Below are 23,838 nucleotides of genomic sequence, written 5' to 3' on the forward strand. Positions count from 1 at the left end.
TGATTGTTAGGTTATTATATTATAGATTGTACAAAATTAATTATAATTATAATAAAGCTTTTAATCCAAAATTAAGAAATTATTTAAAAGCAAAATCTCATCACAGTCTCCATTTGTTAGATACGTTTTAATAGGGTAAACAATATATTTTTTTATTTATTTACAAGAAGATACACAACTTGGGTGCACATCTATTATATTACCAATTATTTGTATCGCTGTAAATTTGAATAGACTTCGTCTTGTTGGCTATAGATTGATGATGATGATGATTGGTAGGCATTTCTACCTGCCTTACCATAACCATGTTGATATTTTGGTGTATTGGATTGCTGGTTGTAGGTTTGGTAAGAGGTATCGTAAGCATTACCTGAATATAACTGAGTTCCATCATTATTGACTGCTATTGAACTCTGCTTCTTGCCATTGGCATTCCACAAGAGGACATCGTCTTGACCATCAGGTCTTTTGTTAGCAATGATTCCGCTTTGACCTTGACCTTTTTCGGTGGGGTATCCTTGATCGTATCCATTATTGGTGTTAACTCCTCCATCAGTGTTACCGACGTAGTAGTCTGAGTCACCAGCGGAATTTATAGCGACGACGTTGGTATGGCGACGGCCATTGCCAATGGAGACTGCTTCGCCAGGCCTGACCTGACCAGATATGTAACCGGGGTTCCTGTTTTGCTGAAAAATTTAATAATCGTTAATACGTTAGCATCACTAATATATCTAAACATATATACTATGGGAGCGTTCAGGTATTACGTCACGCAATTTTTGAAGGTTATTGAACCTCCCCCCCTCCCCCCGTGTAACGCGCCGTAACGTTTTTCTGTACCCAAGTTCAGTACTGTAACCAAGTATAATAAAACGTTTCGTGACCACCTAGTCAGTGACTCTTTATACCTAAAAGTTACCATTATGTTAACCGTAACGTGTAACGTACGTACCGTAACGTTTTATCCCCCCCCCCCATCCAAAATTCGTTACGTAATACTTGAACGGATTTTGCGACTGCGGATTTTGTTACATTCCGGTGACATGTCCACATTATGTCTGGTAACGTACAATATAAGAAACATAAAAGTCACTCTTTTTTCAACTTCAAATAACATAATAGGTCAAACTGTAGCCGAAAAAACTTTATTAATAAGAAATAATTATATAGAGAATAATAATTTATTATATTATTAATAAATTTAAAAAGAATCCTTTAAGTCTAGTTTATTAATGCTTTGCATGTAAAACGTAAATATGATAGGATCAATGAACACTCACAAAAAACTTGTAAAAAAAAAACTAACCAGTCCATAGTCGTCGTAACCATTTTGTATGACTTGATGCTGGCCAATACTGAAACGACAAATGTTTTTTAATTAATGCATATTAAGTCTATATAAAACACTATTTACCTAATCATTCCTCAAACTTGTATGGCATGTTTTGGTTAAGAGGAATAATTTCGGCTATTTTATAATAATGCTGATATTATTTCTAGGAAACATTTTTTTAGTTCAATAAAAATAACTATCTACTATAATAGAAAATAGGGGTTGATTGTAGAGGGGTGAAAATCACGGATTGTATGTATTTTTGTATGTTGTGTCATAAAAAAATAAAAACAATCAAAAAATTACGAAAAAAATTGGTATTGTATCACTGAGGGGTTTGAAAGATAGAAAGTAGCTGATTCTTAGATTTAAATTTTTAAATTCATAAGAACTCAATATGCATAAAATAATTCATAAGAATCGGTCGAGCCGTTTCGGAGGTGTATGGGAACGTACATTGTGACACGAGAATTTTATATATTAGATATAAATATTATGACTAAATAAGTCAACAAGAAAATACCTAATAAACGCTAAATGGGCTAGCCCCGGACGGTGAACATCATGTTTTAATGTGTATAATTTTAAATAGATTGATGATTAACGTTGGTCGCATTTTAATATTGAGTTAACTTATTGAATAAGTAAGTGCTCGACATATTGATTTTTAGGTCTAGGACGTGAACTTTGTTCACTTGTTGATTCTGGAGTTTAAGCGCACGAGTTTAAGGTTGAAAGTCGCATGATTATCCGTTCTAACACACTAATACACTTATAGCTTATACTTTCAAGTATAATTAAAAAAAACATTGTTACACATCTATCGGGTGTATTCGCATTGTAAAGTAACAAATTACTAGTTAAAATTGGAATTTTTATTATTTTTAGTAAAATTTATTTTCACCATACAATTATGACATGACAATTCATGTATTTTAGAATAGCGTTTAACAACTCAAGAAAATGCATTATATATATGGTGTACATTAATAATAAATAAATAAATAGATATAATATACTGCTCAAAACAATTAGCGGAACAAGATTTTTCTCCTTTCTATTGCTTAAACTAAAATTAGATTTAAATTAACTTGTACGCTATTTTTTACCTTGTTAATTTGTTAATTACTACAATTAATAAAAAAATTCAATTTGGAATTTTTTATATTAAAAAAAATTAAAATGTGCATTGTAGACGAAAAACTAAGTGACGTCTTTGAATATTCATTACTTTCTAATCACAGAAAACACATTTTAAGTAGTTTTTTTCAATCTTTTGAGTATTAATAGAAATTGAAGTGAGCCTTTTGAGTATTGTTATTCATTGAAGCGAGTGAGTTTAGGCCATAATGCCAGATCTGACTGAATTGCATGTCTCCCGAGCTATCGCTTTGCTTGAAGAGGGTCGAACTATGCGTTATGTAGGAAATGATCTAGGAGTAGCCCCTTCTGCTATCTACAGACTTTGGAAGCGATACCGTGAGACGGGAGAATACTCACGAAGGCGTGGTCAAGGTCGAAAGAGAAAAACTACACGTTTGCAAGATCGCTACATCGTCAACTGTGCTTTACGTAACCGCACCGGACGGCTACTGGTGTAGAAATTTCCGACCAGACGGTAAGAAATAGGTTGTTGGAAGCCAATTTGAGATCACGCCGACCAGTTCGGGCTGTGCGTCTAACAATTCAACATAGACAAGCTCGCCGACAGTTCGCGCAAAATCACGCTAATTGGCAACTTCGACATTGGAGGCCAGTGCTTTTTACTGACGAATCACGATTCCGTCTAACACGTTGCGATGGTCGTCTCCGTGTTTACAGACGCCCAGGCGAGCGATACAGTGCAGCAGCAGTCCAGGAATATGACAAATTTGGATGTGGCTCTGTGATGGTTTGGGGCGGAGTTAGTTTGGACGAGCGCACAGATCTCGTCGTTGTTCCCGGGGGCTTGTGTGCTCAAACTTACATTGAAAATGTGCTCGAAGATCATGTTTGGCCCGCAACATATGGTATGGGCCCAGATTTTCTTTTAATGCAAGATAATGCCAGGCCGCATACTGCAGCCATCACGTCAGATTACTTACGACAGCAGGAAATCCGTGTAATGGAGTGGCCTTCCATGAGCCCTGACCTAAATCCAATTGAACACATTTGGGACTTGCTTGACAGGCGCATCCGGAAGCGTCCGATAACACCTCAAACACTGCATCAGCTCACTGAAGCGTTGATTGAAGAATGGGAGCGAATTCCACAAGAAGATATATACATTACAATAGTAAATCTTCTCAGAAAATGCAAAACATCGTATGCAGTAACGCCCAGACCCGTCATCCCCTTCCCTACGAATCTTATATATATTTTTTTACCATAGGAAAGTAGAGATTTCAACGAACTGAAAGCACACCAAGTTTTTGTAAAAAGCTGATATTTTGACGGGTGAATTTTCGATTGAAAATTAGGGTGTTTTTTCGATATTCATTCAAAATAAGGTGAAAAAATAAATATTTTTAATCAAATAAATTACAGCGTATTTGGTATATAGAAAGGTAAGTTTTCACCAAATTTCGTTAAAAAAAAAGAAATTTGTAAAAGATAAAAATTAAAAACCAAAAACTTGGTTTTTTGAATTTTTCACATAAATTTTGAGGTTATGTGAAAAATGTGTGAATACAAAAGTTATAGATCTTTTTATTACCGATAGGACTTTTAGTTTTACCGGAAATCGAGATAAACCGTTTTTTACCCTTAAAACTAACCCCCCTACCTCTTCCCGACCTCAGATCACCCGTAAATTATTTTTCCTTTAATTTTTATAATATTCTCCTTCTTTTCCAATAGGTTTCATCCTACAATTATTTTTTTAGGTTTCAAAAATTATCGGCACTGGTCTAATAAACATATAAAGAATTAAAACTACTAAAATCTACTGCTAATATTATTTGCGCACAATTGAGACGGGTACGTTTTCCTCATGCCTTGCTCCTTCGTTTTGCACATTAAAATTCACGTACGTGTTTTTATTAAAATTTTAGTCTGATTATAAAAAAAAAACATTATAAATACTAAAAATTTCCCATTGAATTTTAAGTTTTATTTAATGTGATTTTGTATATTTAACGCTTACCTCATCTTTAAGTAGGGCTGTGGATTTGCGTGTATTTTATATGTCAAGCATATAAAATATATATATATAACATATGAAAATTTACACATTGTACAAGTATAACGAAGCAGATCTAACTAGCGAATGAGGGCTTTTGACTTCATAATGTAGTCATTGTTTACTGACATTTGACAGTTGATGACAATTACAATTTAACTTGTAAAAAAAATATTAGTAAATGTTATACTACGTAGGAATTTGTTCGTGATTACATAGCATTAATTAAAGCCATCAAATACTAAACGAATTATTTTTTCTTAATTAATATTAATTCAATTTGTACAAATCATACCTTTTCCCCATGCTTCAAAGTCTGGGACAGTTATTTGAAGCAGGATTATTAAAACACATTAAAAACCAATACGTCTGGTTGTATTGACATTTGTGACATTTCATGCTTGCAGAGTGTTCATAACGTCTAGATATTTTAGAAGATTTTTATTTATTTACGAATGATTTAAAAAAAAACTAGTGGAAGTGAAACCATCAAAAACAAAGTTTTTATAATGAATAATATGTAAATTATACTTTTTTCACTAACTAAATGTAGGACTATGTTAAATTTTCATTTTTAAGTTTAATATCAATTTCAATCTTTAATTTCTTCTTCTTATCGCTTTAGAGCGATCTCTTCCAGGCAACCAATGTGAGAAAAAAATATGATATTTGACATAAGTCAGGCTTAGTGTAGTGTGAACTCAATTTACACACTTATACGCTCATTGTGCGTAAAGTAGTGTGAAGTTAGGCTTAGCTACGACTCTTAGTGTTGCACTGACACTAGCAAGTGTTAACAGTCTACATAAAAAGTTAATTCCTTGTTCAATGCCGGAGCCTTTTACGACCTTATAAGCTCTTAGTCAATTTTGTTTGTTTTAAACTTAAATACTTACACATTTTGATTTGTTCCTTGGGAGGCGTAGCCATTTTGAGTACCTAAAAAAATTAATTTGAAATTTAACGACAGAAGTATCATTAATTGGCTAATGTTCGTGTCTAGTTACTGCCATAACAGAGGCCCTAGGTTCACAGCAAAGAATAAAAAAATATCAACAAAACAGAAATGTGTCTGACTCTACCTTGGGAGGCTCTCAAGTCATTACAGGAATTCTAAATTTAAATTTTGCTGATAAAGAACAAATACTCAAATATCTTATTTAAATGTTTTATAAGGTTCAAATATTTCGTCAAGACTAATCAACTAATTAATGCTTATAGTACGTTTAATAAGATATTGAAGACTACTCGACATTATTGTCTGGGTTTACGTTCTCTTGCTGTGTTTTCTAACTCATCATTATTACCTTGATCGGTTGGCGGTTTCGCAGATTGTATAAAAAAAAATATTTGAATTCTTTAAAATGTGACTTTTAGGCGTTTTATCATAGTTTACCTTTCAATTTTTTAAGTATTAATTCTTTAAATATATTACTTAAATCAAACCTACAATTACTTGATAGTATGGTTTGAAATATTATAGAGATCTCCTCACAATGCCAGAAAGCTTGCAAGTGCGTTGCCGGCCTTTTAAGAATTGATGCTCTTTTCTTGTAGGACCCTAAGTCAAATGGGTCGGAGATACTTTAGTGCGCAGCTGGTTCCACATAGGGTGGCCTTAAGAAACTGTAACTTCTTTACAATGTTTTCTTTACGGGAATTTAATTGCTTAGAAAAAACTGGTGCTCTGACAATGTTTTAGAATATATAGAGTTTGAGCACTGCTCTCGTGTAGCACGTGATTTATATGTCGCGTTTCGTTTGATTGTGTCAACTGCAAATCTTGTCCAATCAAAGCCACGCCTACCATCTCTCGTTATGTTAGACTATACGAAATGATTCGTTTGTTTTTATGTATAAACATCAGACCGCGGTTTAAGAAAAAAAAATTTTTAAACTTTTTGATTATCATGAATATTACTTTTATTAAAAAAAAAAAAAAAAAAATTTTCTATACTTTGTTATATATGGTTGTTTTTGTTAATTTTAGAAGTTTTAGAAAAAAAATAAAAAAAAGTTGAAAATTTGTTTATAACAAATTGGTAAGTTAATAAACAAAAGAATTGTTGATAAAAAAAAATTTTTTTGTTACTTTATAGAGGACTGTCAATTATGATTTTAGAAAAAAAAAATTCTTAACTAAGTATTGAAACAATAGAAAAATCAAAAAACGATTATAAACAATAAAAATTTGTTATTTAGGAAAAAAATTTTTTTTAAAAATCATAATATTTGCAATGTAATAAAGATGTGATTTTTTTTTTAAATATTGATTTAATCAATTTGTTTAAAAAAAAATTTTCAACAAATGGCGGGAAATTTTTTTTTGCAAATCAATAAATATCTTGTATTAATAAAAAAACGATAATATGATGATTTAGAAAAAAAAATTTTTTTTAACAACATTTCTTGGATTTTTAAGTTTTTGTTTAAGTAAAAAAATTGTTAGAAACAAAGTATAAATATTTCTTTAATTTTTATGGCACGATCTTGTTAAATATGTATGTAAGAAAGGCTCTACGAAGCGAAATATTTTTACGACCACTATTTAAACATTTTTTTTCACTTACAATTAAGACGGTCGTACGAGAAAATTTCGTTAGTTAACAATTGTTTAACTTGTTGAAAAATTAACTTTAAGTAAAATTTCCAACGGGATTAAATTAAATATAGTGTTCAGAACACACCATAATTTTTTCAAATTTAAAAAAAAAAAAATTGAATACCTTAAATAAATTAATTAATGTGCCGTACTCGCTTTTGACGCCACGCGCGAATCCTAAAACTGTCACGCGCAGACCTATTTTCAGCGTTAAATTAAAATTATAAATAATGGAGATAGAGTTCCAATAGTTAGCAACTTTTTATTGGAAATTTCCTCCTCTTTCAGAATCTTTTTTAAAATTTCTTAAATATTAATAGTTTATTAAATATTGGCAAAAAACGAAATGCCATTTTTTTTCATCTTTAGTTGTATCACTTTTGCATTTTTTTATGTGCTAATACACGCTTTTAGCACATTTTTCTAGACGTCATTCCGGATCCAATGAGGTATCGCACATAATTTTAAGAGCAGTATCTCTATTTTGTACCATTTTCAACTTGTCGACTAGACTATATAGTTACTATGTCAAGAGATACTAGCTTTATTAAACTTGTGGTAAATTACATTATTATCTACATGCTCCATGTTGGGGACAGCAATTCCTGTTACTAACAAAGCTGAGTCTAAAATTCCACGAAACCTTAATGCGAAATGCCTCGTTTACCGGCCGGCAACGCACTAGCGTCCCTTCTGGCTATGTGTCACTTAACATCGGAAGAGCGATGTTATATAAAAAAAAATCGGTTGTCTGTAAAGTCGGTTTACTGACGATAGTTGAACGTGACAACGTCATAAGAAAATACTGATGGAATGGTTGCATTTTTCAAACGAAAGGGTTAGGTAGTAGGTCTCCTTTCTCCGCAATTAGACTCCTAATTGATCCGTTGTGCGTACGAGTCCTGGCTAATTTAGCCAGCCTAGCTCCTTCCAGAAGCACAGAAGTCTCCTGGGCACTTCACAGGTTTCCCGGAGCGACCTCATCGTTCCGAGGATTTTTTCACGTTGATTAGCCACAGCCTCGCATTCCAGGACTACGTGGGTGACTGTTTCCTCTGCGCTGAAACAGCCTCTGCACAGGGCTGTCTGTCGCGCCTAGGACAAAAAGATGTTTATTTAGGAGGCAATGACCCGTTATTGTTCCTATCATTGTTTTAAGGTTGGTTCTATTTAAGCTTAGTAGTCGCTTTGTCAGTTGCGGGTTAACTGCTGGCAGAGCCATTTTGGATTGTTTGCAGGCCGCACTGTGCGACCATCGTTGTTGCTGGAGTTCAGCGGATCTTTGGCGAATCCAGCTTCGCACCAGCGAGAAGGGCAAAGGGAGGAGCGGATACGGGCCAGCAGGCATCATTCCTGAGCCTCTTCTCGCAAGCTCGTCTGCAGCACCATTGCCGAGAGATCCACTGTGTCCCTTTATCCACTGCAAGGTAACCCTATTGGTTTGGGTTATGACCTCCAGTGCTTCATGCTTCAGCGCCTGAGCCAGACCTTGTTTTGGATCCGTCTGTATATATACGTATCTCATTCATGGTCGACCGATCATGTTCCTCTTCTCTCAGTTGTATGTGATATCTTCTGTTAAATATTAGTTGGTTAGTGATTCTATCACAGGGCGCAGCAATAAGAGGTTGGCATTCTATTGCCCTGTTGAGAATCGCTGTTTGTGCATTATAGTGATTTTTTTCCCCATAGATTCAGTACCATAAGCCTGATAGCAGCCAGGGCTGCCTCCTGCTGAATGTGTAGGTCCAGGGGTAAGATCTGCAGGGCCATTACCATTGCTGCAGTTGGTGTTGTTTTCATGCAACCGCTAGCAGCGGACAAAACAAGCCTTTGGAAGCGTCCAAGTTTGGTAATTGCCGTTTGAAGTTCTGTTCTGGGCCACCAAACAAGGGCTCCGTAGGCTAGCAATGGCCTGATTATGGCAGTGTATAACCATAATGTTATCTTAGGCGACAAGCTCCATTTCACGCCTAGCATCTTTTTGCATTGATAAAAGGCGATCGATAATAAGTTATTAACTACAAGGTTCCACAGTAGCGGCGATAGAACACCTCCCTGTGGACATCCCCTGCTGACAATGCCTCGTGTTGTGGAGTTTACCGTGAACTGTATAGCAGTAAGGGTTGATGGTACTCCACATGTCCGTAGTGCTCTGGTTATGCTCGTGAAGTTTGTTTTGTCAAAAGCGCCTTCGATGTCAATGAATGCACAAGGGTTGACTGCTTTAACTTCAGGGAGTGGCCAATGCGAGACACGACGTTGTGGAGTGATGAGTCCGTTGATTTGCCCGAGCTATAGGCATGTTGATTAGGGTGTAGGAATTTGGATAGCGATACCCGGCTGCGTATCTCCAGGTCTCCCAGCCTCTCCATCGTTTTTAAGAAGAATGAAGTAAGGCTAATGGGCCTGAAGGACTTCGCTTGGGTATAGTCCTCTTTACCTGGTTTTGGGATGAATATGATTTTTACTTCTCTCCATTTCAAGGGAATGTACCGGTGGGCTATACAGGCTCGGAAGACAGAGACAAGATAGTCTACTATTAAGTTCCCACTCCATCTTCGTAGACCTGGGAAGATGCCGTCCAAGCCAGTCGCTTTCAATGGTAGGAAGGAATTGATTGCCCACGTTACTTTTTCATTAGTGATTATTTTGTGAGCTACTTGCCAGTCTGAGCTGTCGGTGGCTCTCTCTGAGTATGGTTGCCAGGCCTGTTCGTTGGCTATTATGCAACCCGGAAAGTGTGTTGCCAGTAGTAGTTCACATGTTTCTGAATCAGTTTTTGTAAATGAATTGTCAGGTTTTTTAAGACAACCGATCGAGTGATTGGTATCTCTGGAGAGGCATGATTTCACCCTGGTTGACTGGTTGTTGTTTTCAATACTGGTGGTAAGAGTTTTTTGAATCGCCTTCTCGCGACCGTGTACTTGTCCCAGTCGGTGGGTAACCGTGTGTTCAGTGCTCTATTGAACAGCTTCCTGACCTTCCGTCGGTGTCTCTCCAGTTCAGGGCACCACCAGTTATGTCTCCCCCCCATCTTGGTATGGTGAGAGGACACGACCGTTCATAGCTTGTCAGGAGTAGGGACGTTAGGTTGTTTACAGTTTTGTCTATATCTTCTATATTTGTCTACCTCGGAGCTAATAAGTCTATAAAATTTTACCAAATCGGTTCTCCGCGGTATACGTCTAGGTTGAGGTTTAGGTAGCTCCCCTTTGATTGCAAAGCGGATCCACCTATGATCCGAGCATGATAACTCGCTGGATACGTGCCAGTCGTGTATGTGATCTGACAGACCAGCAGTTACCATTGTTAAATCAATAATAGTTTGCGAGTGCGCGTTGATAAAAGTTGGTTTTGAGCAGTTGTTTGCTAAGATAAGGTTATTGCTAAGTATAAAATTAAGCATATCCTCACCTCGAGTGTTGGTATTAGCGTTACCCTATAAAGTATGGTGCGCATTGGAGTCCGCCCCGATGATTAGCTCCAGTTTCTCCCTCTCACAGTAGTCAGCCAGAAGGCCGAGTTCTGGAGTGGGCACGTCCTCGTCACCTGGTAGGTAAGCGGACGCCAGGACGACGTCTGGTTGATCGTTTCTGTGTAACCTAATAGCTGTAAGGTCCCTTGAACAGAGTTCGTTTATTAGAAGTGCTGGTATGGTATGGAATTTAGGCAAGATTATGCAAGTTCTAGGGTTCCTTACGGAGGGGAGGTATCCAGTAAAAGTTTACCACCGGTGCTGCCCAGGCCACATATCTTGCCATTCAAACATTCAAAAGAAAATTTTAATTTTATTTGTTTGATAGATATTTTGTTTGGATATACAGAATGAGGTTAATGGAAATCACAATTGAATTGATTAAGTTACATTTATTTAAACGCATAAATACAATCATGTCAATTTTAAATGGAACGCCTCAGAGCGAGGTAACGCCGCATGAGTCATGTTTTTTCGTGCGCGCAGCCGTCTCCATCGAATTATAAGACGTTGTCACGTCAAAATATAAAACAACAATTGTAACATTATTCACGTACTAGCTCAATAATGAATTAACACTTTTACAATTTAACACTAAAATTTTCGGTACTGCGTTAGTTATTCAGAACGTAACTCTGGAGGCTGCCCGCTCCATCGTAAATCAAACTCGCCATTCGCTTATGCATTATACAATTTTATTTGTACGAGTCCGTTGAATAGGTAATAAACTATGGCAGGTGAAACGTTCTGACCGAATGTGCGTTGAATTTGAATTCTACTCAAATGTTCGTGCGAAATATTCTTCGCCATCTTGTTGATATGAAGGGTTCAAAACGACCTACTTAACTTTAGCCGCTAATATGACACATAGAATAAAAAATAGGGAACTTATGTTATTGTTATTTGAATATACGAGACGTTATTGTAATCAGTTGAAAAAAATAATAGGCAGGTATTTTTTTTTTGCTGGTTGGTAAATTTGCGCGACCGTAGGCTGCTGCCTCGAATTTCGCGGGCAGCGGGGCGGCGGCGGCCGCGGCGCGGGAGCGGCAGGATAGTATGCGTAAAATCAAATGGACCGGTTCTCGAAAACAGCGGCGTGGCAGCGGCGCGGGGGCGGGTAACGAGCGGTGCAATCCAGTCAAGCAACGCGGGCGTTGCGCGTATGCATTGTAGTATAGAGCTGTACATATTTTTTGTGACGAATCAAAATGACCTCAGACATGCAAGAGCAAATTATTTCAGCAATCTTTAGCCGATAATATGACACATAGAATAAAAAAATAGGGAACTTATGTTATTGTTATTTGAATATACGAGACGTTATTGTAATCAGTTGAAAAAAATAATAGGCAGGTATTTTTTTTTTGCTGGTTGGTAAATTTGCGCGACCGTAGGCTGCTGCCTCGAATTTCGCGGGCAGCGGGGCGGCGGCGGCCGCGGCGCGGGAGCGGCAGGATAGTATGCGTAAAATCAAATGGACCGGTTCTCGAAAACAGCGGCGTGGCAGCGGCGCGGGGGCGGGTAACGAGCGGTGCAATCCAGTCAAGCAACGCGGGCGTTGCGCGTATGCATTGTAGTATAGAGCTGTACATATTTTTTGTGACGAATCAAAATGACCTCAGACATGCAAGAGCAAATTATTTCAGCAATCTTTGAAAGGAGACCCATATGGAACTATATTTTTGCATATAACATATTTTTGCCCACAATAAATCGAGCGTTAGGATTAAAATTTGAATAAAAAAGATGTTGCCGCCGTTTTTTAGACATTTCGTTCGCGAATAAAAACAAATATCTCGACTACACAACCACGAACACAACACTACACCGCTATAGTGCCGCGCGATCTGCCCGCTGGTTTGGAGAACAGGTATGCGTTGGCCGCCTCGCTCCCGCGCCGCAGCCGCTGCCGCCCCGCTGCCCGCGAAATTCGAGGCAGCAGCCTTAAACGTAGACGGTAGTTAAAAAAACAATTGGCTAGTTATTTAGTCTTACATCTTCAGTACTAAAAAAATACGTAAATGATGGAATCGGCAGTTCGGCAGTTTTAGGTTTGGTTAGGTATAGGTAACAGCCCATTTGGCTATTTCACTACTCAGTATTTACTATATGATTCATTTCATAATTTTTTATGACTAATTTTCGTATGACTAATTTTAAGCTAAGTTTGAAGTGTCGAATTGTTTGGTTGTAGCATATGCATTTTGTAATTTTCAACTTACCAAAACTACTACAGTCAAAACCGTTTACGACGACATCGTTTAGAACAACAATATTATACTGACCAAAATCAAAGGCTGAATTCTATTGTATTAGGTTCTTAATAACAACGTCATCGGCTGTGACAGTAAAAGTTTAATATAAGTAGTCCATATCACAGGTTCTTACCTAGTTTGGAAACCAGTCTCCCAATACCTTCTGTAATCATATTGTTTGTTGCAAATGTTATATGGGAGAAAATAAAGAAATTATTATTATTGTTTAGTTAAGATACGTTAGAGTACGTAAAAATTGTTTTAAATAGTCTATTAATATATAAACTTGTCAATGTTCCAATACGGTCTTTGGCAGAAATTTGGTTTCTGATATTATGATCCAAAAGGGGTTGTTTTAATTATGAAATAGCTTTGTAGCTCACATTGCGTTTCCAACATATTTCATTAAGCGGCAACATTATCAAAGGATGTTTGGGATTTTACTATCATCGGAATGGCTTTACAATAAAACGATGAAAATCAATATTTTGCTGTACATTTATATAATTGAGTAATTTTAATACGCGATTTCTTAAGATCGTAAATGAATGTTTGATAATTATTTAGCTGCACTGATGACTTGATAGAATAAGCAGGACTAGCAGACTATTGGTAAAGATAGAGACATGTGGAAAGGACAGGCCTTCACCCAAGAGGAGTCCACAAGTGACTAACATTTACCCATGAGTAAAAACTAACAACTCTACTAACAACACGAGTGACCGATCATCTAAACTGTAAGAAACTTCTAGGAGACATAGAAGTTTCAAATTTAGATTACAATTAGTGTTTAGAACAGAACGCTACAACCTGTTTAGGTCTGGGCCTCAGATATCTGAATCTGTTTCATGATCATTTTTAAATCTAATACGCAAGTAGGTGATCAGCCTCCAGTACCTGACTTTTTGGGTCTAAGACATGTCGGTTTCCTCACGATGTTTTCCTTCACCGTTTGAGCGAATGTTAAATGCGCACATAGAAAGAAAGTCCATTGGTTCACAGCCGGGGATCGAAGCTACGACGAGAAATGCACGCTGAAGCCACTAGGCCAACACTGCTCTATCACATACACTATATTTATTTAAAACGTATAAGATTTGTTATATTGTTGTGGTCACTATAATATGTTGTCAGGTCTATTTACGTTATAACTTGAGACAGAAGGTCCCTTAATTAGGGACTGAATAACCTTGGTATTACATGGATCTCACAACTTTTTCCGGTACGGCGTAGCGATCATTGGTTTTTTTTATCGAACAGAGGGCAAAAAGGCAGTAGGCTCGTCTGATGTTGACACTCTCAATACCAGTGGGCTCGCGAGTGCGTTACCTTTTAAGAATTGATACGCCCTTTTCTTGAAGGACTCTAAGCCGCTTCGAAAATACTTCAGTGGGCAGCTGGTACCACGTAGTGGTGGTGCGCGGCAGAAATTGCCTTAATAAGCGCTCAGTTGTTATTTTGATGGCATTATTATATACCTGTGAAGTGTGACAACTCTTTACTATAAAAGTTTAAAGGGAGTGAATAAGATATTTGGATTATTTTGAAATTTTTAAGCCGTCACACACATTGCAACATTGAATTGAAGCTTTCGGTAAATCGACTATTCAATACCATCATTTGCCTATTTATAGTTTTTGATTGATTTTGCTACTGGCAAAAGCCTAGCATATAGTTTTTCCTCCTAGTAACGGGCAGGCCGTTACTAGGAGGAAAATCAATGTGTCAGTGCCATAATATAAAGTATTTTTTCAATAGTTTCCTTCCTCATTTTCATACAAAAATAGTATCATATGTTTTAATAATCATTTTTTTATGTTTACAGAAACAATTCTTATTCGGTAAGCAAAGTAGTTAAAGTATTATCCGTTAATTTATTAACGGATATTGCGACTTCGATTCCCGATTAAACAAAGTTCTTCTCTAAATATATAAAATTCTCGTGTCACAATGTTCGTTCCCATACTCCTCCGAAACGGCTCAACCGATTCTTATGAATTATTTAATGCATATTCAGTTAGTCTGAGAATCGGCTACTATCTTTCAAACCCTTAAGTGGTAAGGGGTGTCCACCCCAATTTTTTTTATTTATTTTTAGAATTTTGTTTTGATTGTTTTATAATACAGCATACAAAAATACATACAACCCTTAATTGTCGACCCTCTACGATCAACCCCTATTTTTTTATTATACTAGATAGTTATTTTTATTGAACAAAAAAAGATGTTTCCTAGAAATATGGCAAAACGACATTTGCCGGGTATTAGTAAGTATTTAATATTTTCCTCATAATTTTATTCCCTTATTTATACGTAAGTAAGTAATTAAACTAAGCAAGGAGGTTCTATAATTATGCTTTATCTTCAAACTCTTGGTTTTATATGAAATGTCTAGCACTGGTCAGTCATGAGCGGAAAATTAACTATATTTTTCGCGAACAGATGAAATCAGTGAGCCGAGCCTGTATTGCGAGCTTTGCTAACGAGATTTTTACAGCGATGAATAAAAAGTACCTACTCTAAATAGCCACAGATTTATTATTTTTTACATTGAGTCATTGAATTAAATTTAACAACCTGTTATGTAAAAAGTGTTAATTTAAATGTGCTTAATTACATATTTAGAATGTATTTATTCTTATTTGATGTCAATTGTCGTGGCTATTTGGCCACTAGCGATTTTTTTTTGATCTAAAAAGAATGCTTGCTGGACAGAAATTTTGCGCTGATGATGAGCTAATCGCCGAAACTGAAGCCTATTTTGAGGCTTAAGACAAATCGTACTATAAAAATGATATCGAATATTGTATGACCGCTAAAATTGTTGTATCGCCCTCGAAGGACTTTAGACTATATTGAATAATAAAATCAAATTCTATAAATAAAAAATATTTTTTCCACTAAAAATTAATTTGCCCACATAATAGGATAGGGTTTTTCCAAATGTATTTTACCTCTATTTTATCATAATAAATTGATTCCCCAATTATATAATTTAAAAACACTGTTCCGTCCTTTTGGGTGTAAGTAAGCATGGTTCGGGTTTGACTGTCTACAAATCAGAGCCCTAACAACTGAACCGATTGAGATGAGTTTTGTTACAGAGGTAAACGGATAAATTAAATTTGAAGTTGGTTTCTTCTAACAGTACTTAACAGACTGACTGAATGACTACTGAAAGATGTCTAAGATATAATTATTATTGAAAATAAAAGATCCTCAATAAGTCGCGTAGTCAGTAAAAAAAATTGTAATTTAAAGTTTAAGATTAAGTTAAATTATTTTCCATGAACATGCACATTTTAGTTTTTAAAAGCAAAATACTTAGAGTACTAGGAAAACGGGGTTAACTATTAATCAATAACTGATTAGATAACAAGGTCCCCTTGACTGGCCAGAAACTGATTAGCGTTAACAGCGAATCTATTCTTGTAATATGACGCGTCCGCTACAACTACTTGTGCTCCATATTATTCTGTACTCCTTATGCGCAGACGCAGCTCCGTTCTCGCCCGAGGACCTAATTGGAATATTCGCTAACCCCATAAAGGATTTTCTAAAGCTATCGATCCGTGTAAGTGAGGTCGAAACTACGACGAAAAAAGACGGAATCACTCCTCAAACAAAGATGATTGACGTGCCTCCAAACATCGTGTCCTGTGAAGATGGAAGTGTGATGGATAAAAATGGTGTATGTAGAAGACCATGGTAGTTTATCAGTGACGCAGTTTGTTTAGCACGTCTCGTTAAAATGGACGTAAAGTTTGTGTTCGTTCTTGTTATATTGTGTACAGCCGAGGCTGGTGTGGTGTTTAACTTCCATGAGAGGGTTCGTCAGGCCTCTACTACGGAGAATAGTGTAGATGCATCGCAGATTATAAGGGTGCCGAACTTGGCTTGCGCAGATGGGTATAGAAGAGATGACTTGGGTAAATGTCGGCAGCAATTGTAAAAGTATGTTCCTAAATGTATTCAATCAGTTCTGGTAATAAGTTAAGACTACAATCAAAAATCTAACTAGCTAGCTCTAACTTAGTATAATATAAAATGACAAGTGTTTTGTTAAAGAGCAATGTATTGTAAATAATACATTTGTGGCCAGAGATAACTGCTTTAAGAGCGTGTCATTCGATGTACATTGCTTAAAGGGGTTTCAAATGTAAAATGTCTTAAAGTTATGAGGAGTGGATGTGGTCTGCTTATGTGCAAAGAGATACTGTTTTCTCTTAGATGTCACCATTATTATTGTAAAAAATGAAGCGTAATAATCTTAGAACAAAACAAAAATTATAGAACATTGTAGAATCATAAAGATAACAACGTAACCTTTGCCAGACATTTTAAGATTTATCAATTCTAAAATATGAGGTTTATATAACTTCCTTTCTATTTCTAAGCATTGAACAGTTAAGACAATTGTTGTAAAGTTCGTAAAATGAAAATCTTTTTTCTCATTTTTATATTGTGCTACCACTTTACTGATGGAAGATTCTTGAAAGAAATAGTAGAATCCGTACAAGAAAAAACAAATGAAATAAGACAGAACATAAGAAACATCTTTCATCGCAATGAAGAAAATTATAGAAATAAGGCTAATTCAAACGCAGAAGATTATCCTGACCCTATTGTGACAAAAGAAAGTAATACAGGCATTATAGTCTCCGACAATGAGACGCCTAAACCAGAAGTAACAATTATGTCAACAGTTACAGAAAATACAAAAGATGAAAAAGATGGACGTGCCCAGTTAAATGGTGGTTGTATGAAGGGCTTTAAGCTAACTAGGGCCGGAAGGTGTCAGAAACCGTATGGCCCGAACGATCGTGATTCACCTCGTGATCGTGATGAACCAGAAATGTTCATATGAAAAGTAATATCTAAGAATAAAATGGCTCTGATACTTTGTTTTCGGTACGCATTATTAGTTGATAAGATGAAATGAATATTTATAAGAATTAATATAGAACAAACGATATTTTAATGAATTTGCTTGTTATTCTTAACGAAAAACGTAAAAAGACACTGATGATGAAATGTAAATTGAATAAAAATTATCAGGATATTTTTATTCTAAGAAGCAATATATTTGCATTATCGCTTTCGTTCCAAGTATAAGGTTAAAAGGTTACGTACATATCTTAGTCCAAGTAGAGCAATAAGACACAGTCGAGATTGCTATACTGTACGAGCAATATTTAAATTAAAAATGAAAATTTATTTTTTAATTCTTTGCGTTGGTGCTCTTCTGTGTTCTACTCATGGAGGCCTCCTCAAGGATGTTGTTGGAACCATCCACGAGAAAGCACATAACATAAGAGAAGATATAAGAAGTGTCCTTCATCACAAAGATGATCATCATTCGAAGAACACTATTCCAGACACAGATGTGAAACTTTCAACTACAGAAAAAAACAGTGAAGTTGTAAAAAGTCATCATTCTGATAAAACCGAATTCGTAACTACAGAAAAGTCAAGCGAGGCTATCAATATTGAGTCACCCAGTACTGGCATCGCATTTCCAACAGAAAAAACTGAAGTCAAGCCTACAGAAAGTTATACAGTACCCAGTACAACGGTTGCAAGTAATACAACGAAGGATGATAAAGATGGACGTGAGAACTTTGCAGGTGGTTGTGCAACTGGTTTTAAGAAAACTGCAGACGGTCGATGCAAGCCTACTTTCTAATAGGTAGCGAACTAGCGTATAAGTACGAAGCAAACAAAATGCATGCTATATTATCAACGTTTAAATATGTATGATTTAACTATATATTTGGAAAAGTGGAAACTTATGTAAACGCAATTGTTTTATGTCCTACAAATTAAATGTATTAACCTATAAACATTAGTTTTATTCACTAAAATATATAAGGCATTGATATTATTAATTGAACATAATTTGAGAATTAAAATGTATAAAAGATTTTAGTGATTACTCGAATTGTGTGAAATATCAACGCTATACAGACATATAATATAGATATAGATATACATATATTAAGGTGAAAAACATGAAGATAAATAAATATAGTTAAATTATTGTTAGGTTAACTTTATAGTTTGTACAAAATTAAAATGCAAATTTATAATAAAGCTTTTAATCCAAAATTAAGAAATTATTTAAAAGCAATTCTCATCACAGTCTCAATATAGTAAACAATATATTTTTTAAATATTTACAAGAAGATACACAACTTGGGTACACATCTATTATAACACTAATTATTTGTATCTCTGTGAATTTAAATAGACTTGGTCTTGTTGGCTATAGATTGAAGATGATGATGATTGGTAGGCATTTCTACCTGCCTTACCATAACCTTGTTGATATTTTGGTGTATTGGATTGCTGGTTGTAGGTTTGGTAAGAGGTATCGTAAGCATTACCTGAATATAACTGAGTTCCATCTTTATTTACTGCTATTGAACTCTGCTTGTTGCTATTGGCATTCCACAAGAGGACATCGTCTTGACCATCAGGTCTTTTGTTAACAATGATTCCGCTTTGACCTTGACCTTTTTTGGTGGGGTATCCTTGATCGTATCCAGTATTGGTGTTAACTCCTCCATCAGTGTAACCGACGTAGTAGTCTGTGTCACCAGCTGAGTTTATAGCGACGACGTTGGTACGGCCACGGCCATTGCCAATGGAGACTGATTCGCCAGGCCTGACCTGACCAGATATGTAACCGGGGTTCCTGTTTTGCTGGAAAATGAAATAATCATTAATACGTTAGCATCACTATATATATCTATGGGAGCGTTCAAGTGTTACGTCACGCAATTTTTGGAGATTAATGACCCCTCCCCCCCTCGTGTAACGCGCCGTAAAGTTTTTCTGTACTCAAGTTCAGCACTGTAACCAAGTATAATAAAACGTTTCGTGACCACCTAGTGACTCTATACACCTAAAAGTTACCATTGTGTTTTGTAAAGTACTGGAAAGTCGAATAATACTAACAATAACGCGTAATTCAATCCCCACCCCGCATCGTAACGTTTTACAAAAGACCCCCCCCCTCCAAAATTCGTTACGTAATACTTAAACGCTCCTTATCACCGGAATATAACAAAATCCGCAAGTTTATACATTTCCTAGAAAATTTGATTTCCTAGATAAATTGTTGTATTATTTTACGCCCACAATTTTGCAAACTGTGAAAAAAAAACTAACCTGTCCATAGCCGTCGTAACCATTCTGTACGCCTTGATTGTAGCCATCTCTGAAACGACAAGTGTTTTTTAATTAAAGCATATTAAGTCTATATAAAACACTATTTACCTAAGCATTCCTCAAACTTGTATGACATGTTTTTGTTAAGAGGAATAATTTCGGCTATTTTATAATAATACTAGCTGATATTATTTCTAGGAAACATTTTTTTAGTTCAATAAAAATAACTATCTACTATAATAGAAAATAGGGGTTGATTGTAGAGGGGTGAAAATTATGTATGTTGTATGTATTTTTGTATGTTGTGTCATAAAAAAAAAAAAACAAACAAAAAACTTCGAAAAAATTGGTATTGTATCACTTAGGGATTGAAAGATAGAAAGTAGCTGATTCTTAGACTTAAATTAAAATTTCATAAGAATCGGTCGAGCCGTTTCGGAGGTGTATGGGAACGTACATTGTGACACGAGAATTTTATTTATCTATATATATTATATATATAAAAATGAAACCGGTTTTCCGTTGTCACGACATAACATGAAAACGGCTTGGCCTATTTGTCTGATTTTTTTTACATAATATTCTTTGAAGTACGAGGATGGTTCTTACGGAGAGAAAAATTTAAAAAAATGAGTGAAAACGTCTAAAAACAACTTTTCTATATTCCCATACAAAATATTCGTAATAATATTTAAAAGTCAATTTGAACTTTAATATAATACCATAGCATAGAGTTCAAGTGTTAGTGGAGGGGTTCCGGGAAGGCAATTTTTTATTTTTGACATAATGTATTTGTTGTCCTATCAACTTTCTTTTTTTATCTTACTAGCTTGACCTGTGTCCCGAATAGCAGAATAGGTATTAAAAAAAAAAAATAAAGAATAGACTGTTAGGCGGTACGATGTTCGCCAGGCCAGCTAGTTAGATATAAATATTATGACTAAATAAGTCAACAAGAAAATACCTAATAAACGCTAAATGGGCTAGCCCCCGACGGTGACCATCATGTTTTAATGTGTATAATTTTAAATAAATTTATGATTAATGTTGGTCGCATTGTAATATTGAGTTAACTTATTGAATATGTAAGTGCCTGACATATTGATTATTAGGTCTAGGACGTGATCTTTGTTCACTTGTTTACTATGAGATTCTGGAGTTTAAATGCACGAATTTAAGGTTGAAAGTCGCATGCTTTTCCGTGCTAACACACTAATACACTTATAGCTTATACTTTCAATAATAATTAAAAAAAAAAAACATTGTTTAACACCTATCGGATCTATCCGCATTGTAAAGTAACAAATTCCTAGTTAAAATTGGAATTTTTATTATCTTAGTAAAATTTATTTTCACCATAATCGTCAAGTATTTTAGAATAGAGTTTAACAACTCTAGAAAATGCATTATATATGTCAACGTAAAATTGTAAAAACCGTTAGATTGTAATCTATCTCGCGAGATTGTAAACTGTCGAAAAATTGTGAACTCAACGTACTGCTTACTATTTAACGTATTATTATTCGGTAGATTATAATCTATCGAAGTGAAATCGTCAAATTGTGAAACGGTACGCACCTCGCGCGCTGATTTATAATAATACATAACTTCAATCCGGTTAAACAGTTTTTTCTTTAATACGTTAAATTGTAAGCAGTACCTTGAGTTCACAATCTTTCGACAGTTTATAATCTCGCGAGATAGATTACAATCTAACGGTATTTACAATTTTACGTTAACATATATATGATGTACATTAATAATAAATAGATAGATATAGATATAATATATTCTATAAACATATAAAGAATTAAAACTACTAAAATCTACTGCTAATATTATTTGCAATAATGACGCACATTTGAGACGGGTACGTTTTCCTCATGCCTTGCTCCTTCGATTTGCACATTAAAATTCACGGACGTGTTTTTATTAAAATTTTAGTCTGATTATAAACAAAACATTATAAATACTAAAAAAATCCCAATGAATTTTAAGATTTATTTAATGTGATTTTTAACCGGGTTTATCCCCAAATTTTGTATATTTAACGCTTACCTTATACGTAAGTAGACACGTGGATTTGCGTGTATTTTATATATCAAACATATAAAATATATATATATAACATATGAAAATTTACACATTGTACAAGTATAACGAAGCAGATCTAACTAGCGAATGAGGGCTTTTGACTTCATAATGTAGTCATTGTTTACTGACATTACAATTTAATTTGTAAAATAAATATTTGTAAATGTTATACTACGTAGGAATTTGTTAGTGCTTACATAATTAATTAAAGCCGTCAAATACTAAACCAATTTTTTCTTAATTAATATTAATTCAATAAATGGATCATAACATGAATAAAGGGATCATAACTTTGCCCCATGCTACAAAGTCTGGTACAGCTATTAAAGCAGGATTATTAAAAGACATTAAACACCAATACGTCTGGATGTATTGACATCTATGACATTCCATGTTTGTAGAGTATTCATAACGTCTAGATATTTTAGAAGATTTTTATTTATTTACGAATGATTTCAGAATCAAACTGATACAATGACGTTGTATAATAGATCTCTAATCATCATCAATATTTACTAACACTTCGTTGCATACAGAACTATAATACAGTTGATATAATTAAATGAAAAGGAGGGCAACGGCCTTATCGCTTTCGAGCGATCTCTTCCATGCAACCAATGTGAGAAAAAAAATGATATTTGACATAAGTCAGGCTTAGTGTAGTGTGAACTCAATTTACACACTTATACGCGCATTGTGCGTAAAGAAGTGCGAAGTTAGGCTTAGCTACGACTCTTAGTGTTACACTGACACTAGCAACTAGCAAGTGTTAACTGCGTACATAAAAAGTTAATTCCTTGTTCAATGCCGGAGCCTTTTACGACCTTATAAGCTCTTAATCAATTTCGTTTGTTTTAAAATTAAATACTTACACATTTTGATTTGTTCCTTGGGGGGCGTAGCCATTTTGAGTACCTAAAATAATTAATTTGAAATTTAACGACAGAAGTATCATTAATTAGCTAATGTTCGTGTCTAGTTACTGCCGTAACAGAGGCCCTAGGTTCACAGCAAAGAATAAAAAAATATCAACAAAACAGAAATGTTTACCCAGTACCGTGGGAGGCTCTCAAGTCAGAACAGGAATTCTAAATTTAAATTTTGCTGATAAAGAACAAATACTCAAATATCTTATTTATGTTTTATAAGGTTCAAATATTTCGTCAAGACTAATCAACTAATTAATGCTTATATGTAGTACGTTTAAAAAGATATTGAAGACTACTCGCCATAATAATTAGACGAATATTGCCTGGGTTTACGTTCTCTTGCTGTGTTTTCTAACTCATCATTATTACCTTGATCGGTTGGCGGTTTCGCAGATTCTAAAAAAAAAAATTGAATTCTTTAAAATATTACTTGAGGACCTTTAGTTGTTTTATCACAGTTTACATTTCAATTTTTTAAGTATTAATTCTTTAAATAGTTTCCTTAAATTAAACCTACAATTACTTGATACTAAATATTTCTACCGAAATGCATTTCAAATTTGAAATAGGTTTAAAAACCTTAAATTTTTTTGTGTCACTTGGTATGTCCAAAAAGTTCTTAAGTTAAATTATAAAATAACTCACCATGTTTTGTTTTTCCGGCAACACAACTAATTAAAATACTGGCACATAATAAAACTAACGTAGTTTTTAATGACATTTTGTTTTCGTAAAACACGTACGTTGTTACGAATGTTCTAAGATGAAGTAAGCTATTTTTTCCTCGTTCTGAAACCGGTTAACTGAG

The 23,838-nt window shown here is 34.9% G+C and overlaps 3 protein-coding genes across 7 annotated transcripts in view; 1 reads left to right on the top strand and 2 right to left on the bottom strand.

Moving 5' to 3' along the window:
* The window catches only part of LOC125061571, a 35,493-nt gene extending 12,679 nt beyond the window's left edge, over nt 1-22,814 (bottom strand). The window contains exons 1-4 of one of the 2 annotated variants that reach the window (XM_047667047.1): nt 22,204-22,814; nt 4,461-4,597; nt 1,310-1,358; nt 371-689 (exon numbers count right to left, since the gene is read on the bottom strand). In XM_047667047.1, the coding sequence (XP_047523003.1) occupies nt 371-689; nt 1,310-1,358; nt 4,461-4,549 (457 nt within the window). In that variant the 5' untranslated portion in view covers nt 4,550-4,597; nt 22,204-22,814. Of the gene's footprint in view, nt 1-370; nt 690-1,309; nt 1,359-4,460; nt 4,598-22,203 lie in introns of those variants that run through there. The other variant, XM_047667045.1, reaches the window with a different exon arrangement.
* Nucleotides 47-23,838, bottom strand: LOC125061572. Of its 4 annotated transcripts, none has more exons than XM_047667050.1 (6): nt 23,676-23,837; nt 23,400-23,426; nt 22,974-23,016; nt 20,008-20,056; nt 18,999-19,539; nt 47-146 (listed from the first exon to the last, which is right to left on the bottom strand). In XM_047667050.1, exons 1-5 carry the CDS (start codon nt 23,749-23,751, stop codon nt 19,057-19,059), a joined length of 678 nt encoding a protein of 225 aa, XP_047523006.1. In that variant the 5' UTR covers nt 23,752-23,837; the 3' UTR covers nt 47-146; nt 18,999-19,056. The 4 variants fall into 4 exon arrangements, with proteins under 4 accessions (XP_047523006.1, XP_047523004.1, XP_047523007.1 ...); XM_047667048.1 differs by having other exon boundaries at nt 23,331-23,426; XM_047667049.1 differs by lacking the exon at nt 47-146 and adding an exon at nt 10,564-10,694 and having other exon boundaries at nt 19,221-19,539; nt 23,331-23,426; nt 23,676-23,838.
* Nucleotides 17,492-18,677, top strand: LOC125061573 (growth-blocking peptide, long form-like). The gene has a single exon (XM_047667052.1). The coding sequence runs from the start codon at nt 18,041-18,043 to the stop codon at nt 18,518-18,520; it is 480 nt and encodes a 159-aa protein (XP_047523008.1). The 5' UTR covers nt 17,492-18,040; the 3' UTR covers nt 18,521-18,677.

The sequence above is a fragment of the Pieris napi genome, chromosome 23 (assembly GCF_905475465.1).
Source record: "Pieris napi chromosome 23, ilPieNapi1.2, whole genome shotgun sequence".
Lineage (NCBI taxonomy): Eukaryota > Metazoa > Arthropoda > Insecta > Lepidoptera > Pieridae > Pieris > Pieris napi.